A 17266-nucleotide genomic window follows, 5' to 3' on the forward strand; every position below is an offset into this window, starting at 1 on the left:
CAATAACAGGGGGAAAGTCAGTGCACAAAGTGAAACAGTATCCATGTTAGTTCTATTACATCATAAGGTACAAGCAAGGTAGATCTACTATTTATTTATATTCCAATTCTGGGAAAACACACACACACCTTCATATGAGACAGAATCTCCCTTTTATTGCATTTTCTTTCCTGTCACCTGTGGATGAAATACAGTTTATGAAGTATGAATGAGAAATAGAGGTTGGAGGCGGCTTCTGGTAAAGAAATTAACATTGAATTCTCTGGAATGTAAAAAGTGTCAGTGTTAGTACCCGTTTGATGTTTGGATCAGAATGTTCTTAGTTCTAGGAAATAAATATCTCAGGTCTCGGGAAGTTCCCGTATATGGTCAGCATCAGTATTTTATTCGGTCCAACTGTGAGAGAGAGTAAACAAGCCCGACTTCCCCCCCAACTCTCTCTCTCTCGCTTCTTCTTTTCTGGCCCTTGTTTTCTGCCCCTTAGTCAACTGTGTGTCAGGTCAACCCAGTCTGTTAAGTTTTCGCTTGTGTTGTAGCTGTTTGTGAGAAATCAATCTAGACCAGGGGTGTCAAAGTCAAATGGACGGAGGGCCAAATAAAAAATTTAGCTACAAGCCGAGGGCCGGACTGTTCGAATATTCATTGAAACATTTTTAAATGACGCATATAGTCTAGTGAACCTAATTGAACCTACTGAAAACCTAACAAATATATTCCAATATGATCAGATAAATAAAGCAATATTTTCTTATGGCTCTGTCAGTAATCTTTAATTTTCAACAGACACAAAAGACAAATTTCCTTTATATAAAAATCCCCATAACATGAACATTAAATGAAAGAAACCGGTATTCAAGGCACCATCAGTAGCCTATATTTTCTATTTTAGCAAAAGTGGGCTAAATTTACTTCAAAGAAAAAAACAATAATAGCAATTTTCTATCATCCACTCAACTGAAATATTTTTAAAATATAATTGGATTGAAATACAATAAAATAAAGTGCAAAAATCTATTAATCAAAAACAACACTTTGTTTAAGGAGAAGTAACATGCAGTGAAAACAAATATTAAACTTTAACTTTTAAACTTGAACTGAGTAAAAACTCTAAATATGTGATTGCACAGTAATGTTCACTTGTTTGAGGTTGAGGGTGATACTTGGTGGTGTCCCATCTTTTCCACAAGTTCATCAATGTTCGGGGTAAGGCTCTGAGCTGAGGAAATCCTCAGAATTGAGTGGAGGTGTTCAGCAGTAAGTCGACTTCTGTGTGATGTTTTGTTCAGGTTCATCAAAGAAAAAAGTTGTTCACACAGGTATGTGCTGCCAAACATAGACAACGTTTGAGCAGCCTGGATGCGCAGCTGGGGCATTGTGTCGGGGAGGAAACGGGCGAACTCCGCAGCACCCACTGCCGCATATTTTGCCCTCAGTGCATCATTGCATTGGAGGTCAATCAACTCCATTTGGAGGTTTGGTGGTGAGCTTTCCACGTCAACAGCAAATGGGTTACCGAGCAGTTCCAACCTGCTTTTTTGTGCTTCAAAGTCAGCAAATCGGCGTCGAAAGTCAGCGGCAAGCATACCTATTTTATCAGCCAACTGTGCGCTCGGGGAACGCACTGGTAGAGAGCTTCTCTTTCATGGTCTGGCAGCTGGGAAAGTGGCTCAAATTTTCTTTCCGCATCTGCGTCTCCCACAGAGTCAGTTTGGTTTTAAATGCCTTCACTGTACTGTACATATCAGAGATGACATGATCCCGACCCTGCAGCTGCAAGTTCATTGCATTCAGATGACTCGTAATGTCACACAGAAAAGCCATTTCACACAGAAACATTTCGTCTCGGAGTTGTGTTGTGTCTTTCCCTTTGCTGTCCAAGAACAGACAAATCTCCTCACGAAGCTCGAAACATCTTTGAAGCACCTTTCCCTGGCTTAGCCATCGCACCTCTGTGTGATAAGGCAAATCACCATGCTCCGTTTCTAACTCCGTCAGAAATGCCTTGAACTGGCGGTGATTCAAACCTTTGGCTCTGATAAAGTTAACTGTGCGCTTGATGATGCTCATTACATGCTCCATTTTCAAGGCTTTACCGCACAACGCTTCCTGGTGTATGATACAATGATAAGCTGTCAGCTCACCTGTCGCGTTTTTCCTCTTGCATCTTTTCCCGTATCTTCGCCACCAGTCCGCTCCTGTGTCCACACATCGCAGGTGCTCCGTCGGTTGTCAAACCCACGAGTTTTTCCCAAGGCAGCTCCATCTCATTTACACATCTTGACACCTCTTCATACAAATCATGCCCCGTAGTTGTGCCATGCATAGGACGTAAAGCCAAAAACTCCTCTGTCACGCTTAGGCTGGAGTCCACTCCGCGGATGAAAATTGACAACTGGGCAATGTCAGAAATGTCGGTGCTCTCATCCACAGCCAAGGAATATGCAATGAAATCTTTTCCCTTTTTCACAAACTGCTCTTTTAGATTGATGGACAACTGGTCTACTCTCTCGGCAATGGTGTTTCTGCTCAGACTCACATTTAAAAAGAGTTGCCTTTTTTCTGGGCAAACTTCGTCACAAACTTTAATCATGCAGTTTTTGATGAAATCCCCTCCGTAAATGGCCGGGCTGATTTAGCGATCTCTTCTGCCAAAATAAAACTGGCCTTGACAGCAGCCTGGCCTTGTGATTTGGCTTTTTTGAACAGAGCCTGTCGAGATTTGAGGCCTCGTTTTAATTCCTCTGCCTTTTGTAGCCTTTGTTCCATGTCCATATTCTTGTTTTTGTCCGCGTGTTTCGTTTCATAATGTCGTCTCAGATTATACTCTTTCAGTACCGCCACACTTTCTCCACACAGAAGACACACAGGTTTTCCAGCTACCTCCGTGAACATATACTCCGACTCCCACCTTGTTTGAAACCCCCGGTTCTCAGTGTCCACCTTCCGTTTTGCCATTTTTGATGGGTATCTGAAAGTTAATTTTACTGTGATGCTGACGACTGCTGTGCCAATAAATATTGAAATGAAGCAGCCTACTGCTCGGGTGCGTCACCGTTGCATTGTGGGAAATGTAGTATTGGTGCGTGTAAAAGATCTGCGGGCTGCCGGCTTGCTGCGGTCTGCGGGCCGGTTCTAATAATAAATCAAGATCATCCCAGGGGCCGTAAAACCTTCTCGCGGGCCGGATGTGGCCCGCGGGCCTTGACTCTGACATATGTGATCTAGACAAATACCAATATGTATTTTGAACAAAGTTTAGTGAAGTAAAATGCCAGGGAAGTGCTCTTTGGAGCAGGGTGGTAGAACCGGGACTCAGGTGCTCACTGTGACTGTCTTCTTCCGACAATTGTGAGTAAAAATGACTACTATGTAGTCTGGCTGTTTTTACTTGTCTTTTGCTGGTGTATCTCTTCAAAAATATCATACAACTGTGTGTTTTATTCTTATTCAGACAATGTTATTACCCTTATCTACTCATTTCTAATTTGATAGGGGTCTTTACCTTTATTCCTTTCTATTCTAGTTTGTCTTTATCAGTAAAGCAAACTTTTTGTGAGTTATGTTGATAATTTGGATGACCTATAAATGATAATCTGTCAGTTATTTTGAGGACCATAATAATACCAACAGCTACCAGTGTTATTGCAACTTCATTGAATTGTTCAATTATGTTACATTTCCAGCCCCAAAGGATGTAAGTTAGGTAATGGATTTGTCTTTGTTATTCTCTCTAGATCTGAAGTAGATGTCAAGCTCCTCACAATGACACTCAAGATAACCTTGCCAGGAAAACAAAGTGGGTCTACATTCTCTCAGCTGAGACTCTTTCTTAGTTTCCTGATGTATTGCTGGGGTCTAGCTGATCCAGTATGTGGGTACTTCCTGAAAAACTGCACAATACGAGGTAATCTCAGTGACACCTCTAACATGAAAGTACTCTGTGAGAAGAGGAACCTAGAAGTCATACCAAAAGACATTCCACGGAAAGTAAGCGTTTTAGATGTGGCCATGAATAACATTTCCAAAATTGGAAAGTTGGATTTTAAAGGCCTATCAAACCTCAAAATTCTAAACATGTCAAGAAACCAGATCTCTCAATTGGACAATGGGTCTCTCAGATACCTAGAGGCTCTTCAGGAGCTGGGTCTGGCTCATAACAGACTCACAACCCTGTCAGACTATTTGTTTCAGGGCCTGGCCTGCCTCTCCCTGCTACATCTGGACAACAACCTCATTGCAACCATTAGTTCCTCATCATTTCAGCCTCTCTCCAGTTTGAAGACAGTGAATTTAACCAAGAACATCCTTTATAATATGAAGGAAGTTCAGCCCATCGCACAATTACCACACTTACAGGAGTTGTACATTGGGAGCAACAGGTTCACCTCTTTCCAGTCACAGGAAATATCAAACACTTCTATAGAGCTGAGGCTGTTGGATTTATCCCGGAATCCATTGGGAATCTTCAGGATCACAGCAGATGTTCTTCCTTACCTTGAGGTGTTAGACATCGCCTACTGTGGCCAACTTGGACACATGGAATGGGATGTGCTGAACAGGTCTTTTTTGAGCAACGTCAATCGTCTCAACTTGAGCGGCATTGAGATGTCTTTCGAGAGGATGGGTATAGTGCTGCAGACTGTCAACTCCTCATTAGTCCATCTGAGATTGAATGACCTTGTCAAAGGCTCAAAGCTGAAGGTCAAGGCTCTCACTGATATTGCCTGCCATATACCTAAACTCAGCGTGCTCCGACTCGAATATAACAACATAGGTAATCTTTCTGAGGAATTTCTCCAGTCATGTAAACACATGACAGAAGTGGACATATCAAATACTGGTCTTACTCAGCTGTCTGAATTTTCATTCAGATCAATAGAGCAAATAAGTGCTTTGAAACTGGGCCACAACAGGCTTTCTTCCGTACCAAAGGCCACAAGAAATCTACCTACACTGAAGATCCTGGATCTCAGCTTCAATATCATCAATAAACTAGGCTGCTCAGATTTCTCCAATCTTACAGGACTCACACAACTCTTTCTTTTCCACAATCAAATCCCCAACCTTCCAGGATGTGTTTTCCAGGATTTGAAAGAATTAAGGATCCTTAAACTGGGATCGAACAAAATCCTGACCTTGAATGATGCCTTCATGAATGGGTTGCACAAACTTGAGACTTTGAATTTGGCAGGCAATAAACTGAGCTCTATCAGAAAAGGAGAGTTTAAAAGCTTAACATCACTCAAGACTTTACTTTTATATGACAATCAGATTGCCAGTATGGAAGATGGAGCCTTTGAGGGATTGGTCAACCTTACAGAACTTAACCTGGGCTCAAATAAGATCACTCAAATAGACATAAGAAATACTGTGCTCATGGGGCTTCCAAGCTTAAGAACTCTTGATATATCCTGTAATTACATCACATATGTAAATGATGGTAAATTAGACCCTCCACCCTTCTCTCATCTGACATCTCTAGAGAACCTGCAGATCCATAGTCAGCGTCACAAGGGACTGTCTCTCCACCCTCTCCGAGTTGGGCATCTCCGGCGCGGACCACGCTTGGATTGCGTCCTACCTGACAGGTCGCTCCTACCAGGTGGCGTGGCGAGAATCTGTCTCCCGCCACGCGCTCTCACCACTGGTGTCCCCCAGGGCTCTGTTCTAGGCCCTCTCCTATTCTCGCTATACACCAAGTCACTTGGCTCTGTCATAACCTCACATGGTCTCTCCTATCATTGCTATGCAGACGACACACAATTAATCTTCTCCTTTCCCCTTCTGATGACCAGGTGGCGAATCGCATCTCTGCATGTCTGGCAGACATATCAGTGTGGATGACGGATCACCACCTCAAGCTGAACCTCGGCAAGACGGAGCTGCTCTTCCTCCCGGGGAAGGACTGCCCGTTCCATGATCTCGCCATCACGGTTGACAACTCCATTGTGTCCTCCTCCCAGAGCGCTAAGAACCTTGGCGTGATCCTGGACAACACCCTGTCGTTCTCAACCAACATATTGGCGGTGGCCCGTTCCTGTAGGTTCATGCTCTACAACATCCGCAGAGTACGACCCTGCCTCACACAGGAAGCGGCGCAGGTCCTAATCCAGGCACTTGTCATCTCCCGTCTGGATTACTGCAACTCGCTGTTGGCTGGGCTCCCTGCCTGTGCCATTAAACCCCTACAACTCATCCAGAACGCCGCAGCCGTCTGGTGTTCAACCTTCCCAAGTTCTCTCACGTCACCCCGCTCCTCCGCTCTCTCCACTGGCTTCCAGTTGAAGCTCGCATCCGCTACAAGACCATGGTGCTTGCCTACGGAGCTGTGAGGGGAACGGCACCGCAGTACCTCCAGGCTCTGATCAGGCCCTACACCCAAACAAGGGCACTGCGTTCATCCACCTCTGGCCTGCTCGCCTCCCTACCACTGAGGAAGTACAGTTCCCGCTCAGCCCAGTCAAAACTGTTCGCTGCTCTGGCCCCCAATGGTGGAACAAACTCCCTCACGACGCCAGGACAGCAGAGTCAATCACCACCTTCCGGAGACACCTGAAACCCCACCTCTTCAAGGAATACCTAGGATAGGATAAGTAATCCTTCTCACCCCCCCCCTTAAATGATTTAGATGCACTATTGTAAAGTGGCTGTTCCACTGGATGTCAGAAGGTGAATTCACCAATTTGTAAGTCGCTCTGGATAAGAGCGTCTGCTAAATGACTTAAATGTAAATGTATCTACCTATCAACTTCCTTGAAGGTCTGAAATCTTTATTGGCATTCAAGGCAGGGAATCTCAATATTAAGGACCTGCACCTAGACACATTTATTCACACACCACGGTTGTGGTACCTTGATGTCAGTAAGAATGAGTTCACAGCCCTCATGCCAAAGCTGTTTCACCCAACCCCAAGGCTCAACAGAATGTACCTGTCCAAAGCCCAACTTCAGTCCTTAGATTTCCTCATAGGAGCAAACCTCAGTAGAGTCACTTTCTTGCAGGTGACCAAGAACGACATAACAGTAGTCAATGAGACGGTGTTGCAATCTCTCCCTGCCTTGACATACCTGGACATGCAAGATAATGCTTTCACCTGTGGCTGCAGCGATGCTTGGTTTGTCCAGTGGATGGAGAGCAACAACCAAACACAAGTTGTTGGTGCAGGAGAATTTACCTGCAACTATCCTGCCGATCTAAAGGGCAACAAGCTGTTGGATGTTGAGCTTCAGTTCTGTACAGTGGACTTAGGACTTTACTGCTACATCTCTACCACTTGTCTGGTCCTCCTCACCCTGGTAGCATCCTTTGCCTACCACTTCCTGAAATGGCAGGTAATTTACGGCTATTACCTCTTCCTGGCTTTCCTCTATGACACCAAGCAAAGGAATAAGCACAAGCCTCATGGCTGTCAGTACGATGCCTTCATCTCCTACAACGCCCACGATGAGCCCTGGGTCCTGAGGGAGCTTCTGCCAGAGCTGGAGGGAAAGCAGGGCTGGAAGCTGTGTCTCCACCACCGGGACTTCCAGCCAGGCAAATCAATCATAGACAACATTATGGACGGCATCTACGGAAGCCGCAAGACCATCTGTGTCATCAGCCACCGCTACCTGGAGAGTGAGTGGTGCTCCCGGGAGATCCAGGTGGCCAGCTTCCGGCTCTTTGATGAGCAGAAGGACGTCCTGATTCTGGTGTTCCTGGAGGAGATCCCTACCCACCAGCTGTCACCTTACCACCGGATGAGGAAGCTAGTGAAGAAACGCACATACCTGAGCTGGCCCAGAGCTGGGGAGCAAACCGAGGTCTTCTGGCAGCAACTACGGCTGGCTTTAGAGACCAAGGACGGCTCTGCTGAGGAAAATCCCATCCTCTCTGGGGTGCAGGCTCTGTGATAGTGAAACCTTGATTTGAAACAACCATTACACTCTGAATCTTTTCTGTATATTTACATGAGAATATTGAAGATGCACTCTCAAACTTTTGTCTAATTTCAGCCAGTAGTTTTGAAAGAGGTGCTCACGAGCCAGAAGTGGTCCTCGTTTTCTGTGTAACACGTCATCTAAAGTGTTTTAAACTAATTTATATGATATGACATGTTACGAATCTAATTAATCATAATAGTATGTTATGATTTTGCTGTGCCCTGCATCCTGGAGTGCATCTTAGGAAATCGTTAATAGTACTGACGCACCAATGCATCAATCTGTCATGTCTTGTTATGTCTGTTCCTGTCCTTTCTCTTCATTCTCTCTCTCTGCTGGTCTTTTTAGGTTACCTTCTCTGTCTCTCATTCTTCAGCTGTTCTACATCTCCTCTAACTAGCTCATTCACTCTTTCACACCTGTTCTCTCTTCCCCCTCTGATTAGGTCTCTATTTCTTTCTCTGTTCCTGCTACTTTCAGTGTCTGATTCTTGTTTGTGTTTTTTGATGCCAGAAGCAAGCTGTCGTCTCGTTTGCTTCCACCTTGTCCTGTCCTGTCGGAGTCTGCCTGGCAGGAGCATCCTGCACTATACTAACGTTCTTTTTGTTCCGCTGACAACGTTGGAAGAGGATTTATGCCATTCCTGTATTTTCATTAAAGAACTCTGTTTTCTGTTAAAACCGCTTTTGGGTCTTCACTCAAGTTCATAACAGAAGAATCAGACCAAGAATGGACCCAGCGGCTCCGGACCCTTTTCACTCCGCCGTCGAGATCCAGGAGCGATGCTAGGCAGACACGAGGAGGAATTGTCTGCTGCTCAACATGCCGTTGAGACCCTGGCCGTCCAAGTCTCCGACCTCACAAGACAGGTTCACCAACTCCACCTCGATCCACCGCCCACTTCCAGGGTTTCCGAGTCTCCGGAGCCCAGGATCAACAACCCGCCGTGTTACTCTGGGGAGCCCACTGAGTGCCGCTCATTCCTCACTCAGTGTGATGTGGTGTTCTCTCTCCAGCCCAACACTTACTCCAGGAGCGCAGCCCGCATCGCCTACGTCATTTCTCTCCTTACCGGACGGGCGCGTGAGTGGGGCACGGCAGTCTGGGAGGCGAGGGCTGAGTGTATTAACCAGTATCAGGACTTTAAGGAGGAGATGATACGGGTTTTTGACCGTTCTGTTTTTGGCGAGGAGGCTTCCAGGGCCCTGTCTTCCCTATGTCAGGGGAATAGATCCATAACGGATTATTCTATTGAGTTTCGCACTCTCGCTGCCTCTAGTGACTGGAACGAGCCGGCTTTGCTCGCTCGTTTTCTGGAGGGTCTCCACGTCGAGGTTAAGGATGAGATCCTCTCCCGGGAGGTTCCTTCCAGTCTGGACTCCTTAATAGCTCTCGCTATTCGCATAGAGCGACGGTTTGATCTTCGTCGCCGAGCTCGTGGAAAGGAGCTCACGTTCTCCGTTGCTTCCCTCTCCACATCACTGCCACCTGCCGCATCACTGCCACCCTCCTCCGCCGGCTCGGATGCTGAGCCTATGCAGCTGGGGGTATTCGCATCTCGGCCAAGGAGAGGGAACGGAGAATCACCAATCGCCTCTGTCTCTACTGCGGCTCCGCTGGTCATTTTGTCACCTCATGTCCAGTAAAAGCCAGAGCTCATCAGTAAGAGGAGGGCTACTGGTGAGCGCAACTACTCAGGCCTCTCCTTCTGGATCACGCACTACCTTTCCGGTCCATCTCCGCTGGCCCGGTTCATCTGCTTCCTGCAGTGCCTTGATAGACTCTGGGGCGGAGGGCTGTTTTATGGACGAGACCTGGGCTCGGGAACATGACATTCCTCTCAGACAGTTAGGGGAGCCCAGGGCCTTGTTCGCTTTAGATGGTAGTTCTCTCCCCAAGATTCAGCGTGAGACGCTGCCTTTAACCCTCACTGTCTCTGGTAATCATAGCGAAACCATTTCTTTTTTAATTTTTCGTTCACCTTTTACACCTGTTGTTTTGGGTCATCCCTGGCTAGTGCGCCATAACCCTTCTATTAATTGGTCTAGTAATACTATCCTATCCTGGAATGTTTCTTGTCATGTAACCTGTTTAATGTCTGCTATCCCTCCTGTTTCCTCTGTCTCTACTTCACAGGAGGAGCCTGGCGATTTGACAGGGGTGCCGGAGGAGTATCACGATCTGCGCACGGTGTTCAGTCGTTCCAAGGCCACTTCTCTCCCTCCACACCGGTCGTATGACTGTAGTATTGATCTCCTTCCGGGAACTACTCCCCCCGGGGTAGATTATACTCTCTGTCGGCTCCCCGAACGTAAGGCTCTCGAGGATTATTTGTCGGTTTCGCTCAACGCCGGTACCATTGTCTCCTCCTCCTCTCCCGCCGGAGCGGGGTTTTTTTGTTCAGAAGAAGGACGGGTCCCTGCGCCCATGCGTGGATTATCGAGGGCTGAATGACATAACTGTTAAGAATCGTTATCCGCTTCCTCTTATGTCTTCAGCCTTCGAGATCCTGCAGGGGGCCAGGTTTTTCACCAAATTGGACCTTCGTAACGCCTACCATCTCGTGCGCATCAGGGAGGGGACGAGTGGAAGACGGCGTTTAACACTCCGTTAGGGCACTTTGAATACCGGGTTCTTCCTTTCGGCCTCGTTAACGCTCCAGCTGTCTTTCAGGCACTAGTTAACGACGTCCTGAGAGACATGCTGAACATTTTTGTTTTCGTTTACATGGATGATATCCTGATTTTTCTCCGTCTCTCTCGATTCATGTTCAGCACGTGCGACGCGTCCTCCAGCGCCTTTTGGAGAACTGTCTTTATGTGAAGGCTGAGAAGTGCATTTTTCATGCCGCCTCTGTCCCTTTTCTCGGTTCCGTTATTTCCGCTGAGGGCATTAAGATGGATCCCGCTAAGGTCCAGGCTGTCATTGATTGGCCCGTTCCTAAGTCACGCGTCGAGCTGCAGCGCTTTCTGGGCTTCGCTAATTTCTACCGTCGTTTCATCTGTAATTTCGGTCAGGTGGCAGCTCCTCTCACAGCCCTTACTTCTGTTAAGACGTGCTTTAAGTGGTCCGTTTCCGCCCAGGGAGCTTTTGATCTTCTTAAGAATCGTTTTACATCCGCACCTATTCTTGTTACACCTGACATCTCTAGACAGTTTGTTGTTGAGGTTGACGCGTCAGAGGTGGGCGTGGGAGCCATTCTTTCTCAGCGCTCTCTCTCTGACGGCAAGGTCCATCCTTGCGCGTTTTTCTCTCATCGCTTATCGCCGTCAGAACGTAACTATGATGTTGGTAATCGCGAACTGCTCGCCATCCGCTTAGCCCTAGGCGAATGGCGACAGTGGTTGGAGGGGCGACCGTTCCTTTTGTCGTTTGGACTGACCATAGGAACCTTGAGTACATCCGTTCAGCCAAACGACTCAATGCGCGTCAGGCTCGTTGGGCTCTGTTTTTTGCTCGTTTCGAGTTTGTTATTTCTTATCGTCCGGGCTCAAAAAACACCAAACCTGATGCTTTATCTCGTCTCTTCAGTTCTTCTGAGGTCTCCACCGACCCCGATGGGATTCTCCCTGAGGGGCGCGTTGTCGGGTTGACTGTCTGGGGAATTGAGAGGCACTCCGTCGCCGCGAGCTTGTCCTAGGAACCTTCTGTTCGTTCCCGTTCCTACTCGTCCGGCCGTTCTTCAGTGGGCCCACTCTGCCAAGTTAGCCGGCCACCCCGGCGTTCGGGGAGTACGCTCGCTTCCATTCGCCAGCGTTTCTGGTGGCCCACTCGGGAACGTGACGCGCGTCGATTTGTCGCCGCTTGTTCGGTCTGCGCGCAGACTAAATCTGGGAACTCTCCTCCTGCCGGCCGTCTCAGACCGCTTCCCATTCCCTCTCGACCGTGGTCTCACATCGCTTTAGATTTTATCACCGGACTGCCTTCATCAGCGGGGAAGACAGTTATTCTTACGGTTGTCGATAGATTCTCTAAGGCGGCTCATTTCATTCCTCTCGATAAGCTCCCTTCTGCTAAGGAGACGGCTCAGATCATTATCGAGAATGTTTTCCGAATTCATGGCCTTCCGTCTGACGTCGTTTCCGACAGAGGCCCGCAGTTCACGTCTCAATTTTGGAGGGAGTTTTGCCGTTTGATTGGGGCTTCCGTCAGTCTCTCGTCCGGCTTTCATCCCCAGTCTAACGGTCAAGCCGAACGGGCCAATCAGACTGTTGGTCGCATTTACGCAGTCTTTCTTTTCGTAACCCTGCGTCTTGGTCAGAACAGCTCCCTGGGCAGAGTCGCCCACAACTCGCTTCCCTCGTCTGCTACCGGTCTATCCCCTTTTCAGTGTAGCCTCGGGTACCAGCCTCCGCTGTTCTCATCTCAGCTCGCCGAGTCCTGCGTCCCCTCCGCTCAGGCTTTTGTCCAGCGTTGCGAGCGCACCTGGAAGGGGGTCAGGTCGGCACTTTGCCGTAATAGGGCGCAGACTGTGAGGGCCGCTAATAAGCGTAGGACCAAGAGTCCTAGATATTGTTGCGGTCAGAGAGTATGGCTCTCCACTCAGAACCTTCCCCTTAAGACAGCTTCTCGCAAGTTGGCCCCGCGGTTCATTGGTCCGTTCCGTATTTCCCAGGTCATTAATCCTGTCGCAGTGCGACTTCTTCTCCCGCGCTATCTTCGTCGCGTTCACCCGGTCTTCCATGTCTCCTGTGTTAAGCCCGTTCTTCGCGCCCCGCTCGTCCCTCCCCCCATCCTTGTCGAGGCGCACCCATCTACAGGGTTCGTAAGATTTTGGACATGCGCCCTCGGGGCCGTGGTCATCAGTACCTAGTGGATTGGGAGGGGTACGGTCCTGAGGAGAGGAGTTGGGTTCCCTCTCGGGACGTGCTGGACCGTTCGCTGATCGATGATTTCCTCCGTTGCCGCCAGGTTTCCTCCTCGAGTGCGCCAGGAGGCGCTCGGTGAGTGGGGGTACTGTCATGTCTTGTTATGTCTGTTCCTGTCCTTTCTCTTCATTCTCTCTCTCTGCTGGTCTTTTTAGGTTACCTTCTCTGTCTCTCATTCTTCAGCTGTTCTACATCTCCTCTAACTAGCTCATTCACTCTTTCACACCTGTTCTCTCTTCCCCCTCTGATTAGGTCTCTATTTCTTTCTCTGTTCCTGCTACTTTCAGTGTCTGATTCTTGTTTGTGTTTTTTGATGCCAGAAGCAAGCTGTCGTCTCGTTTGCTTCCACCTTGTCCTGTCCTGTCGGAGTCTGCCTGGCAGGAGCATCCTGCACTATACTAACGTTCTTTTTGTTCCGCTGACAACGTTGGAAGAGGATTTATGCCATTCCTGTATTTTCATTAAAGAACTCTGTTTTCTGTTAAAACCGCTTTTGGGTCTTCACTCAAGTTCATAACACAATCTAAGTAACATAATAAAAAAATCCTGGTCTCAGAGCATTTCATATTATTCTGTACATTTATCTGAAAGACCACATTAAGTATGATATGTTATGTTTTGTATGGTATATATTAAGGTATTAACCTCTAATGACTCCCCATTCCCGCATGAGGGAGCGTAATCATCGCCTGACACTAATTAGCATAACGCAACGGACATAAATATTCCTAGAAAATATTCCTATTCATGAAAATCACAAATGAAATATATTGAGATACAGCTTAGCCTTTTGTTAATCACCCTGTCATCTCAGATTTTCAAAATATGCTTTACAGCCAAAGCTAGACAAAAGAAAATGTAAGTTTATCGATAGCCTAGCATAGCATTTTGTCCAGCTAGTAGCTGGTCACGGAAATCAGAAAAGCAATCAAATTAAATCGTTTACCTTTGATTAGCTTCGGATGTTTTCACTCAAAAAGGTCGCAAAGTTCAAGGGGGCCGAATACTTTCGCAAGGCACTGTATATAGGAGCAACAAAGGCTCAGCGGTGAAATGATAGGCCGCTCAAACTCACAAAACGGGACCGGTGAGTGCTGAAGCACGTAGCTCGTTAAAATGGTCTGTCCTCGGTTGCAACATTCACTACTGAGTTCCAAACTGTCTCTGGAAGCAACGTCAGCACAATAACTGTTCGTCAGAAGCTTCATGAAATGGGTTTCCGTGGCCGAGCAGCCGCACACAAGCCTGAGATCACCATGCGCAATGCCAAGTGTTGACTGGAGTGGTGTAAAGCTTGCCGCCATTGGACTCCGGCGCAGTGGAAACGCGTTCCCTGAAGTGATAAATTAAGCATCACCATCTGGCAGTCCGACAGACGAATCTGGGTTTGGCGGATGTCAGGAGAATGCTACCTGCCCGAATGAATGGTCCAGGGCTGCTTTTCATGCTTTTGGCTAAGCCCCTCAGTTCCAGTGAAGGGAAACCTTCATGCTTCAGCATACAATGACATTCTAGACGATGCTGTGCTACCAACTATATGGTAAAATTTTGGTCAAGGCCCTGTCCTGTTTCAGCATGACAATGCCCCTATGCACAAAGCGAGGTCCATATAGAAATGGTTTGTTGATATCGGTGTGGAAGAACTTGACCGGCCTGCCCAGAGCCCTGACCTCAACCCCATCAAACTCCTTTGGGAGAAATTGGAACGCTGACTGCGAGCCAGGCCTAATCGCCCAACATCAATGCCCGACCTCACTAATGCTCGTGGCTGAATGGAAGCAAGTCACCGCAGCAATGTTCCAACATCTAGTGGAAAGTCTTCCCAGAAGAATGGAGGCTGTTATAGCAGCAAACGGGGCACCAACTCCATATTAATGCCCATGATTTTGGAATGAGATGTTCTTGAAGCAGGTGTCCACATATTTTTGGTCATGTAGTGTAGAGGTCGATCGATTAATCTGCATATTTAGTTAAAATAAATTAATGTTAGTAGGCAATATTAACTAGTGAAATTGTTTCACTTCTCTTGCTTTCATTGCACGAAGAGTCAGGGTATATGCAACAATTTGGGCTGCCTGGCTCGATGCAAACTAATTTGCCAGAATAGAACATAATTATGACATAAATTTGAAGGATGCAGTAGATGGTATCGAGTACAGTATATACATAGGAGATGAGTAATGTAGGGTATGTAAACAAAGTGGCATAGTTTAAAGTGGCTAGTGATACATGTATTACATAAAGATGCAGTAGATGATATAAAGTACAGTATATACATATACATTTGAGATGAGTAATGTAGGGTATGTAAACATTATATTATGTAGCATTGTTTAAAGTGGCTAGTGATATATTTTACATCAATTTCCATTATTAAAGTGGCTGGAGATAAGTCAGTGTGTTGGCAGCAGCCACTCAATGTTAGTGGTGGCTGTTTAACAGTCTGATGGCCTTGAGGTAGAAGCTGTTTTTCAGTCTCTTGGTCCCTGCTTTGATGCACCTGTACTGACCTCGCCTTCTGGATGATAGCGGGGTGAACAGGCAGTGGCTCGGGTGGTTGTTGTCCTTGATGATCTTTATGGCCTTCCTGTGACATTGGGTGGTGTAGGTGTCCTGGAGGGCAGGTAGTTTGCCCCCGGTGATGCGTTGTGCAGACCTCACTACCCTCTGGAGAGCCTTACGGTTGTGGTCGGAGCAGTTGCCGTACCAGGCGGTGATACAGCCCGACAGGATGCTCTCGAATGTGCATCTGTAGAAGTTTCTGAGTGCTTTTGGTGACAAGCTGAATGTCTTCAGCCTCCTGAGGTTGAAGAGGCGTTGCTGTGCCTTCTTCACGACGCTGTCTGTGTGGGTGGACCAATTCAGTTTGTCCGTGATGTCTGCGCCGAGGAACTTAAAACTTACTACCCTCTCCACTACTGTTCCATCGATGTGGATAGGGGGGTGCTCCCTCTGTTGCTTCCTGAAGTCCACAATCATCTTCTTTGTTTTGTTGACGTTGAGTGTGAGGTTATTTTCCTGACACCACACTCCGAGGGCCCTCACCTCCTCCCTGTAGGCTGTCTCGTCATTGTTGGTAATCAAGCCTACCACTGTTGTGTCGTCCGCAAACTTGATGATTGAGTTGGAGGCGTGCATGGCCACGCAGTCATGGGTGAACAGGGAGTACAGGAGAGGGCTCAGAATGTACCCTTGTGGGGCCACAGTGTTGAGGATCAGCAGGGTGGAGATGTTGTTATACCTACCCTCACCACCTGGGAGGGGCCCATCAGGAAGTCCAGTACCCAGTTGCACAGGGTGGGGTCGAGACCCAGGGTCTCGAGCTTGATGACGAGTTTGGAGGGTACTATGGTGTTAAATGCTGAGCTGTAGTCGATGAACAGCATTCTCACATAGGTATTCCTCTTGTCCAGATGGGTTAAGGCAGTGTGCAGTGTGGTTGAGATTGCATCGTCTGTGGACCTATTTGGGCGGTAAGCAAATTGGAGTGGGTCTAGGGTGTCAGGTAGGGTGGAAGTGATGTGGTCCTTGACTAGTCTCTCAAAGCACTTCATGATGACGGAAGTGAGTGCTACGGGGCGGTACTCATTTAGCTCAGTTACCTTAGCTTTCTTGGGAACATGGACAATGGTGGCCCTCTTGAAGCATGTGGGAACAGCAGACTGGGATAAGGATTGATTGAATATGTCCGTAAACACACCAACCAGCTGGTCTGCGCATGCTCTGAGGACGCGGCTGGGGATGCCGTCTGGGCCTGCAGCCTTGCGAGGGTTAACACGTTTAAATGTTTTACTCACCTCGGCTGCAGTGAAGGATAGTCTGCAGGTTTTGGTTGCAGGCCTTGTCCGTGGAACTGTATTGTCCTCAAAGCGGGCAAAAAAGTTATTTATGCATGAAGAAACCAGCTGGCTGCACCGATTCCGTTAGCGTCTCTCGAGTGAGCCATGTTTCCGTGAAGCAAAGAATGTTACAGTCTCTGATGTCTCTCTGGAATGCTACCCTTGCTCTGATTTCATCAACCTTGTTGTTAAGAGACTGGATATTGGCGAGTAGTATGCTAGGGAGTGGTGTACGATGTGCCCGTCTCCGGAGTCTGACCAGAAGACCGCCTCGTTTCCCTCTTTTACGGAGTCGGTTTTTTGGGTCACCAGCTGGGATCCATTCCGTTGTCCCACTCCTCTAATATGGCTGTGAAGAGCACACTTCTCCAGCGTACCAGTGACTATCGAAGGTAAGCATTTGCCCACTGAAGTCGGTTACGACGCCGAACTGCATTCAGTTTAAGACCCTGGTGAGGATGACGAGGACGGAGATGAGATGCTTTCTGACAGTTTGTGGAACCTACAGTTTCATCAGCTATCCGGGTGGCTGGTCTCAGACAATCCCGTAGGCGAAGAAGCCGGATGCGGAGGTCCTGGGCTGGCGTGGTTACATGTGGTCGGCGGTTGGATGTCCTGCCAAATTCTAGAAAACAGT

General features: G+C 47.6%; 1 protein-coding gene across 1 annotated transcript; it reads left to right on the top strand.

Moving 5' to 3' along the window:
- Positions 1 to 3740: 3740 nt before the first annotated feature.
- LOC135536780 (toll-like receptor 13) lies at positions 3741 to 7892 on the top strand. Its single transcript, XM_064963010.1, has 2 exons — positions 3741 to 5524; positions 6736 to 7892. Exons 1-2 carry the CDS (start codon positions 3763 to 3765, stop codon positions 7890 to 7892), a joined length of 2919 nt encoding a protein of 972 aa, XP_064819082.1. The 5' UTR covers positions 3741 to 3762.
- The last annotated feature ends 9374 nt before the right edge of the window (positions 7893 to 17266 follow it).

The sequence above is a fragment of the Oncorhynchus masou genome, unplaced genomic scaffold (assembly GCF_036934945.1).
Source record: "Oncorhynchus masou masou isolate Uvic2021 unplaced genomic scaffold, UVic_Omas_1.1 unplaced_scaffold_6630, whole genome shotgun sequence".
Lineage (NCBI taxonomy): Eukaryota > Metazoa > Chordata > Actinopteri > Salmoniformes > Salmonidae > Oncorhynchus > Oncorhynchus masou.

Excerpts from the sequence above, each read along its gene's own strand:
- LOC135536780 (XM_064963010.1), top strand. The coding sequence starts at position 3,763 with ATGACACTCAAGATAACCTTGCCAGGAAAACAAAGTGGGTCTACATTC. Across the intron at positions 5,525-6,735 it reads GCGTCACAAGGGACTGTCTC|ATCTACCTATCAACTTCCTT; the intron begins TCCACCCTCTCC and ends AAATGTAAATGT.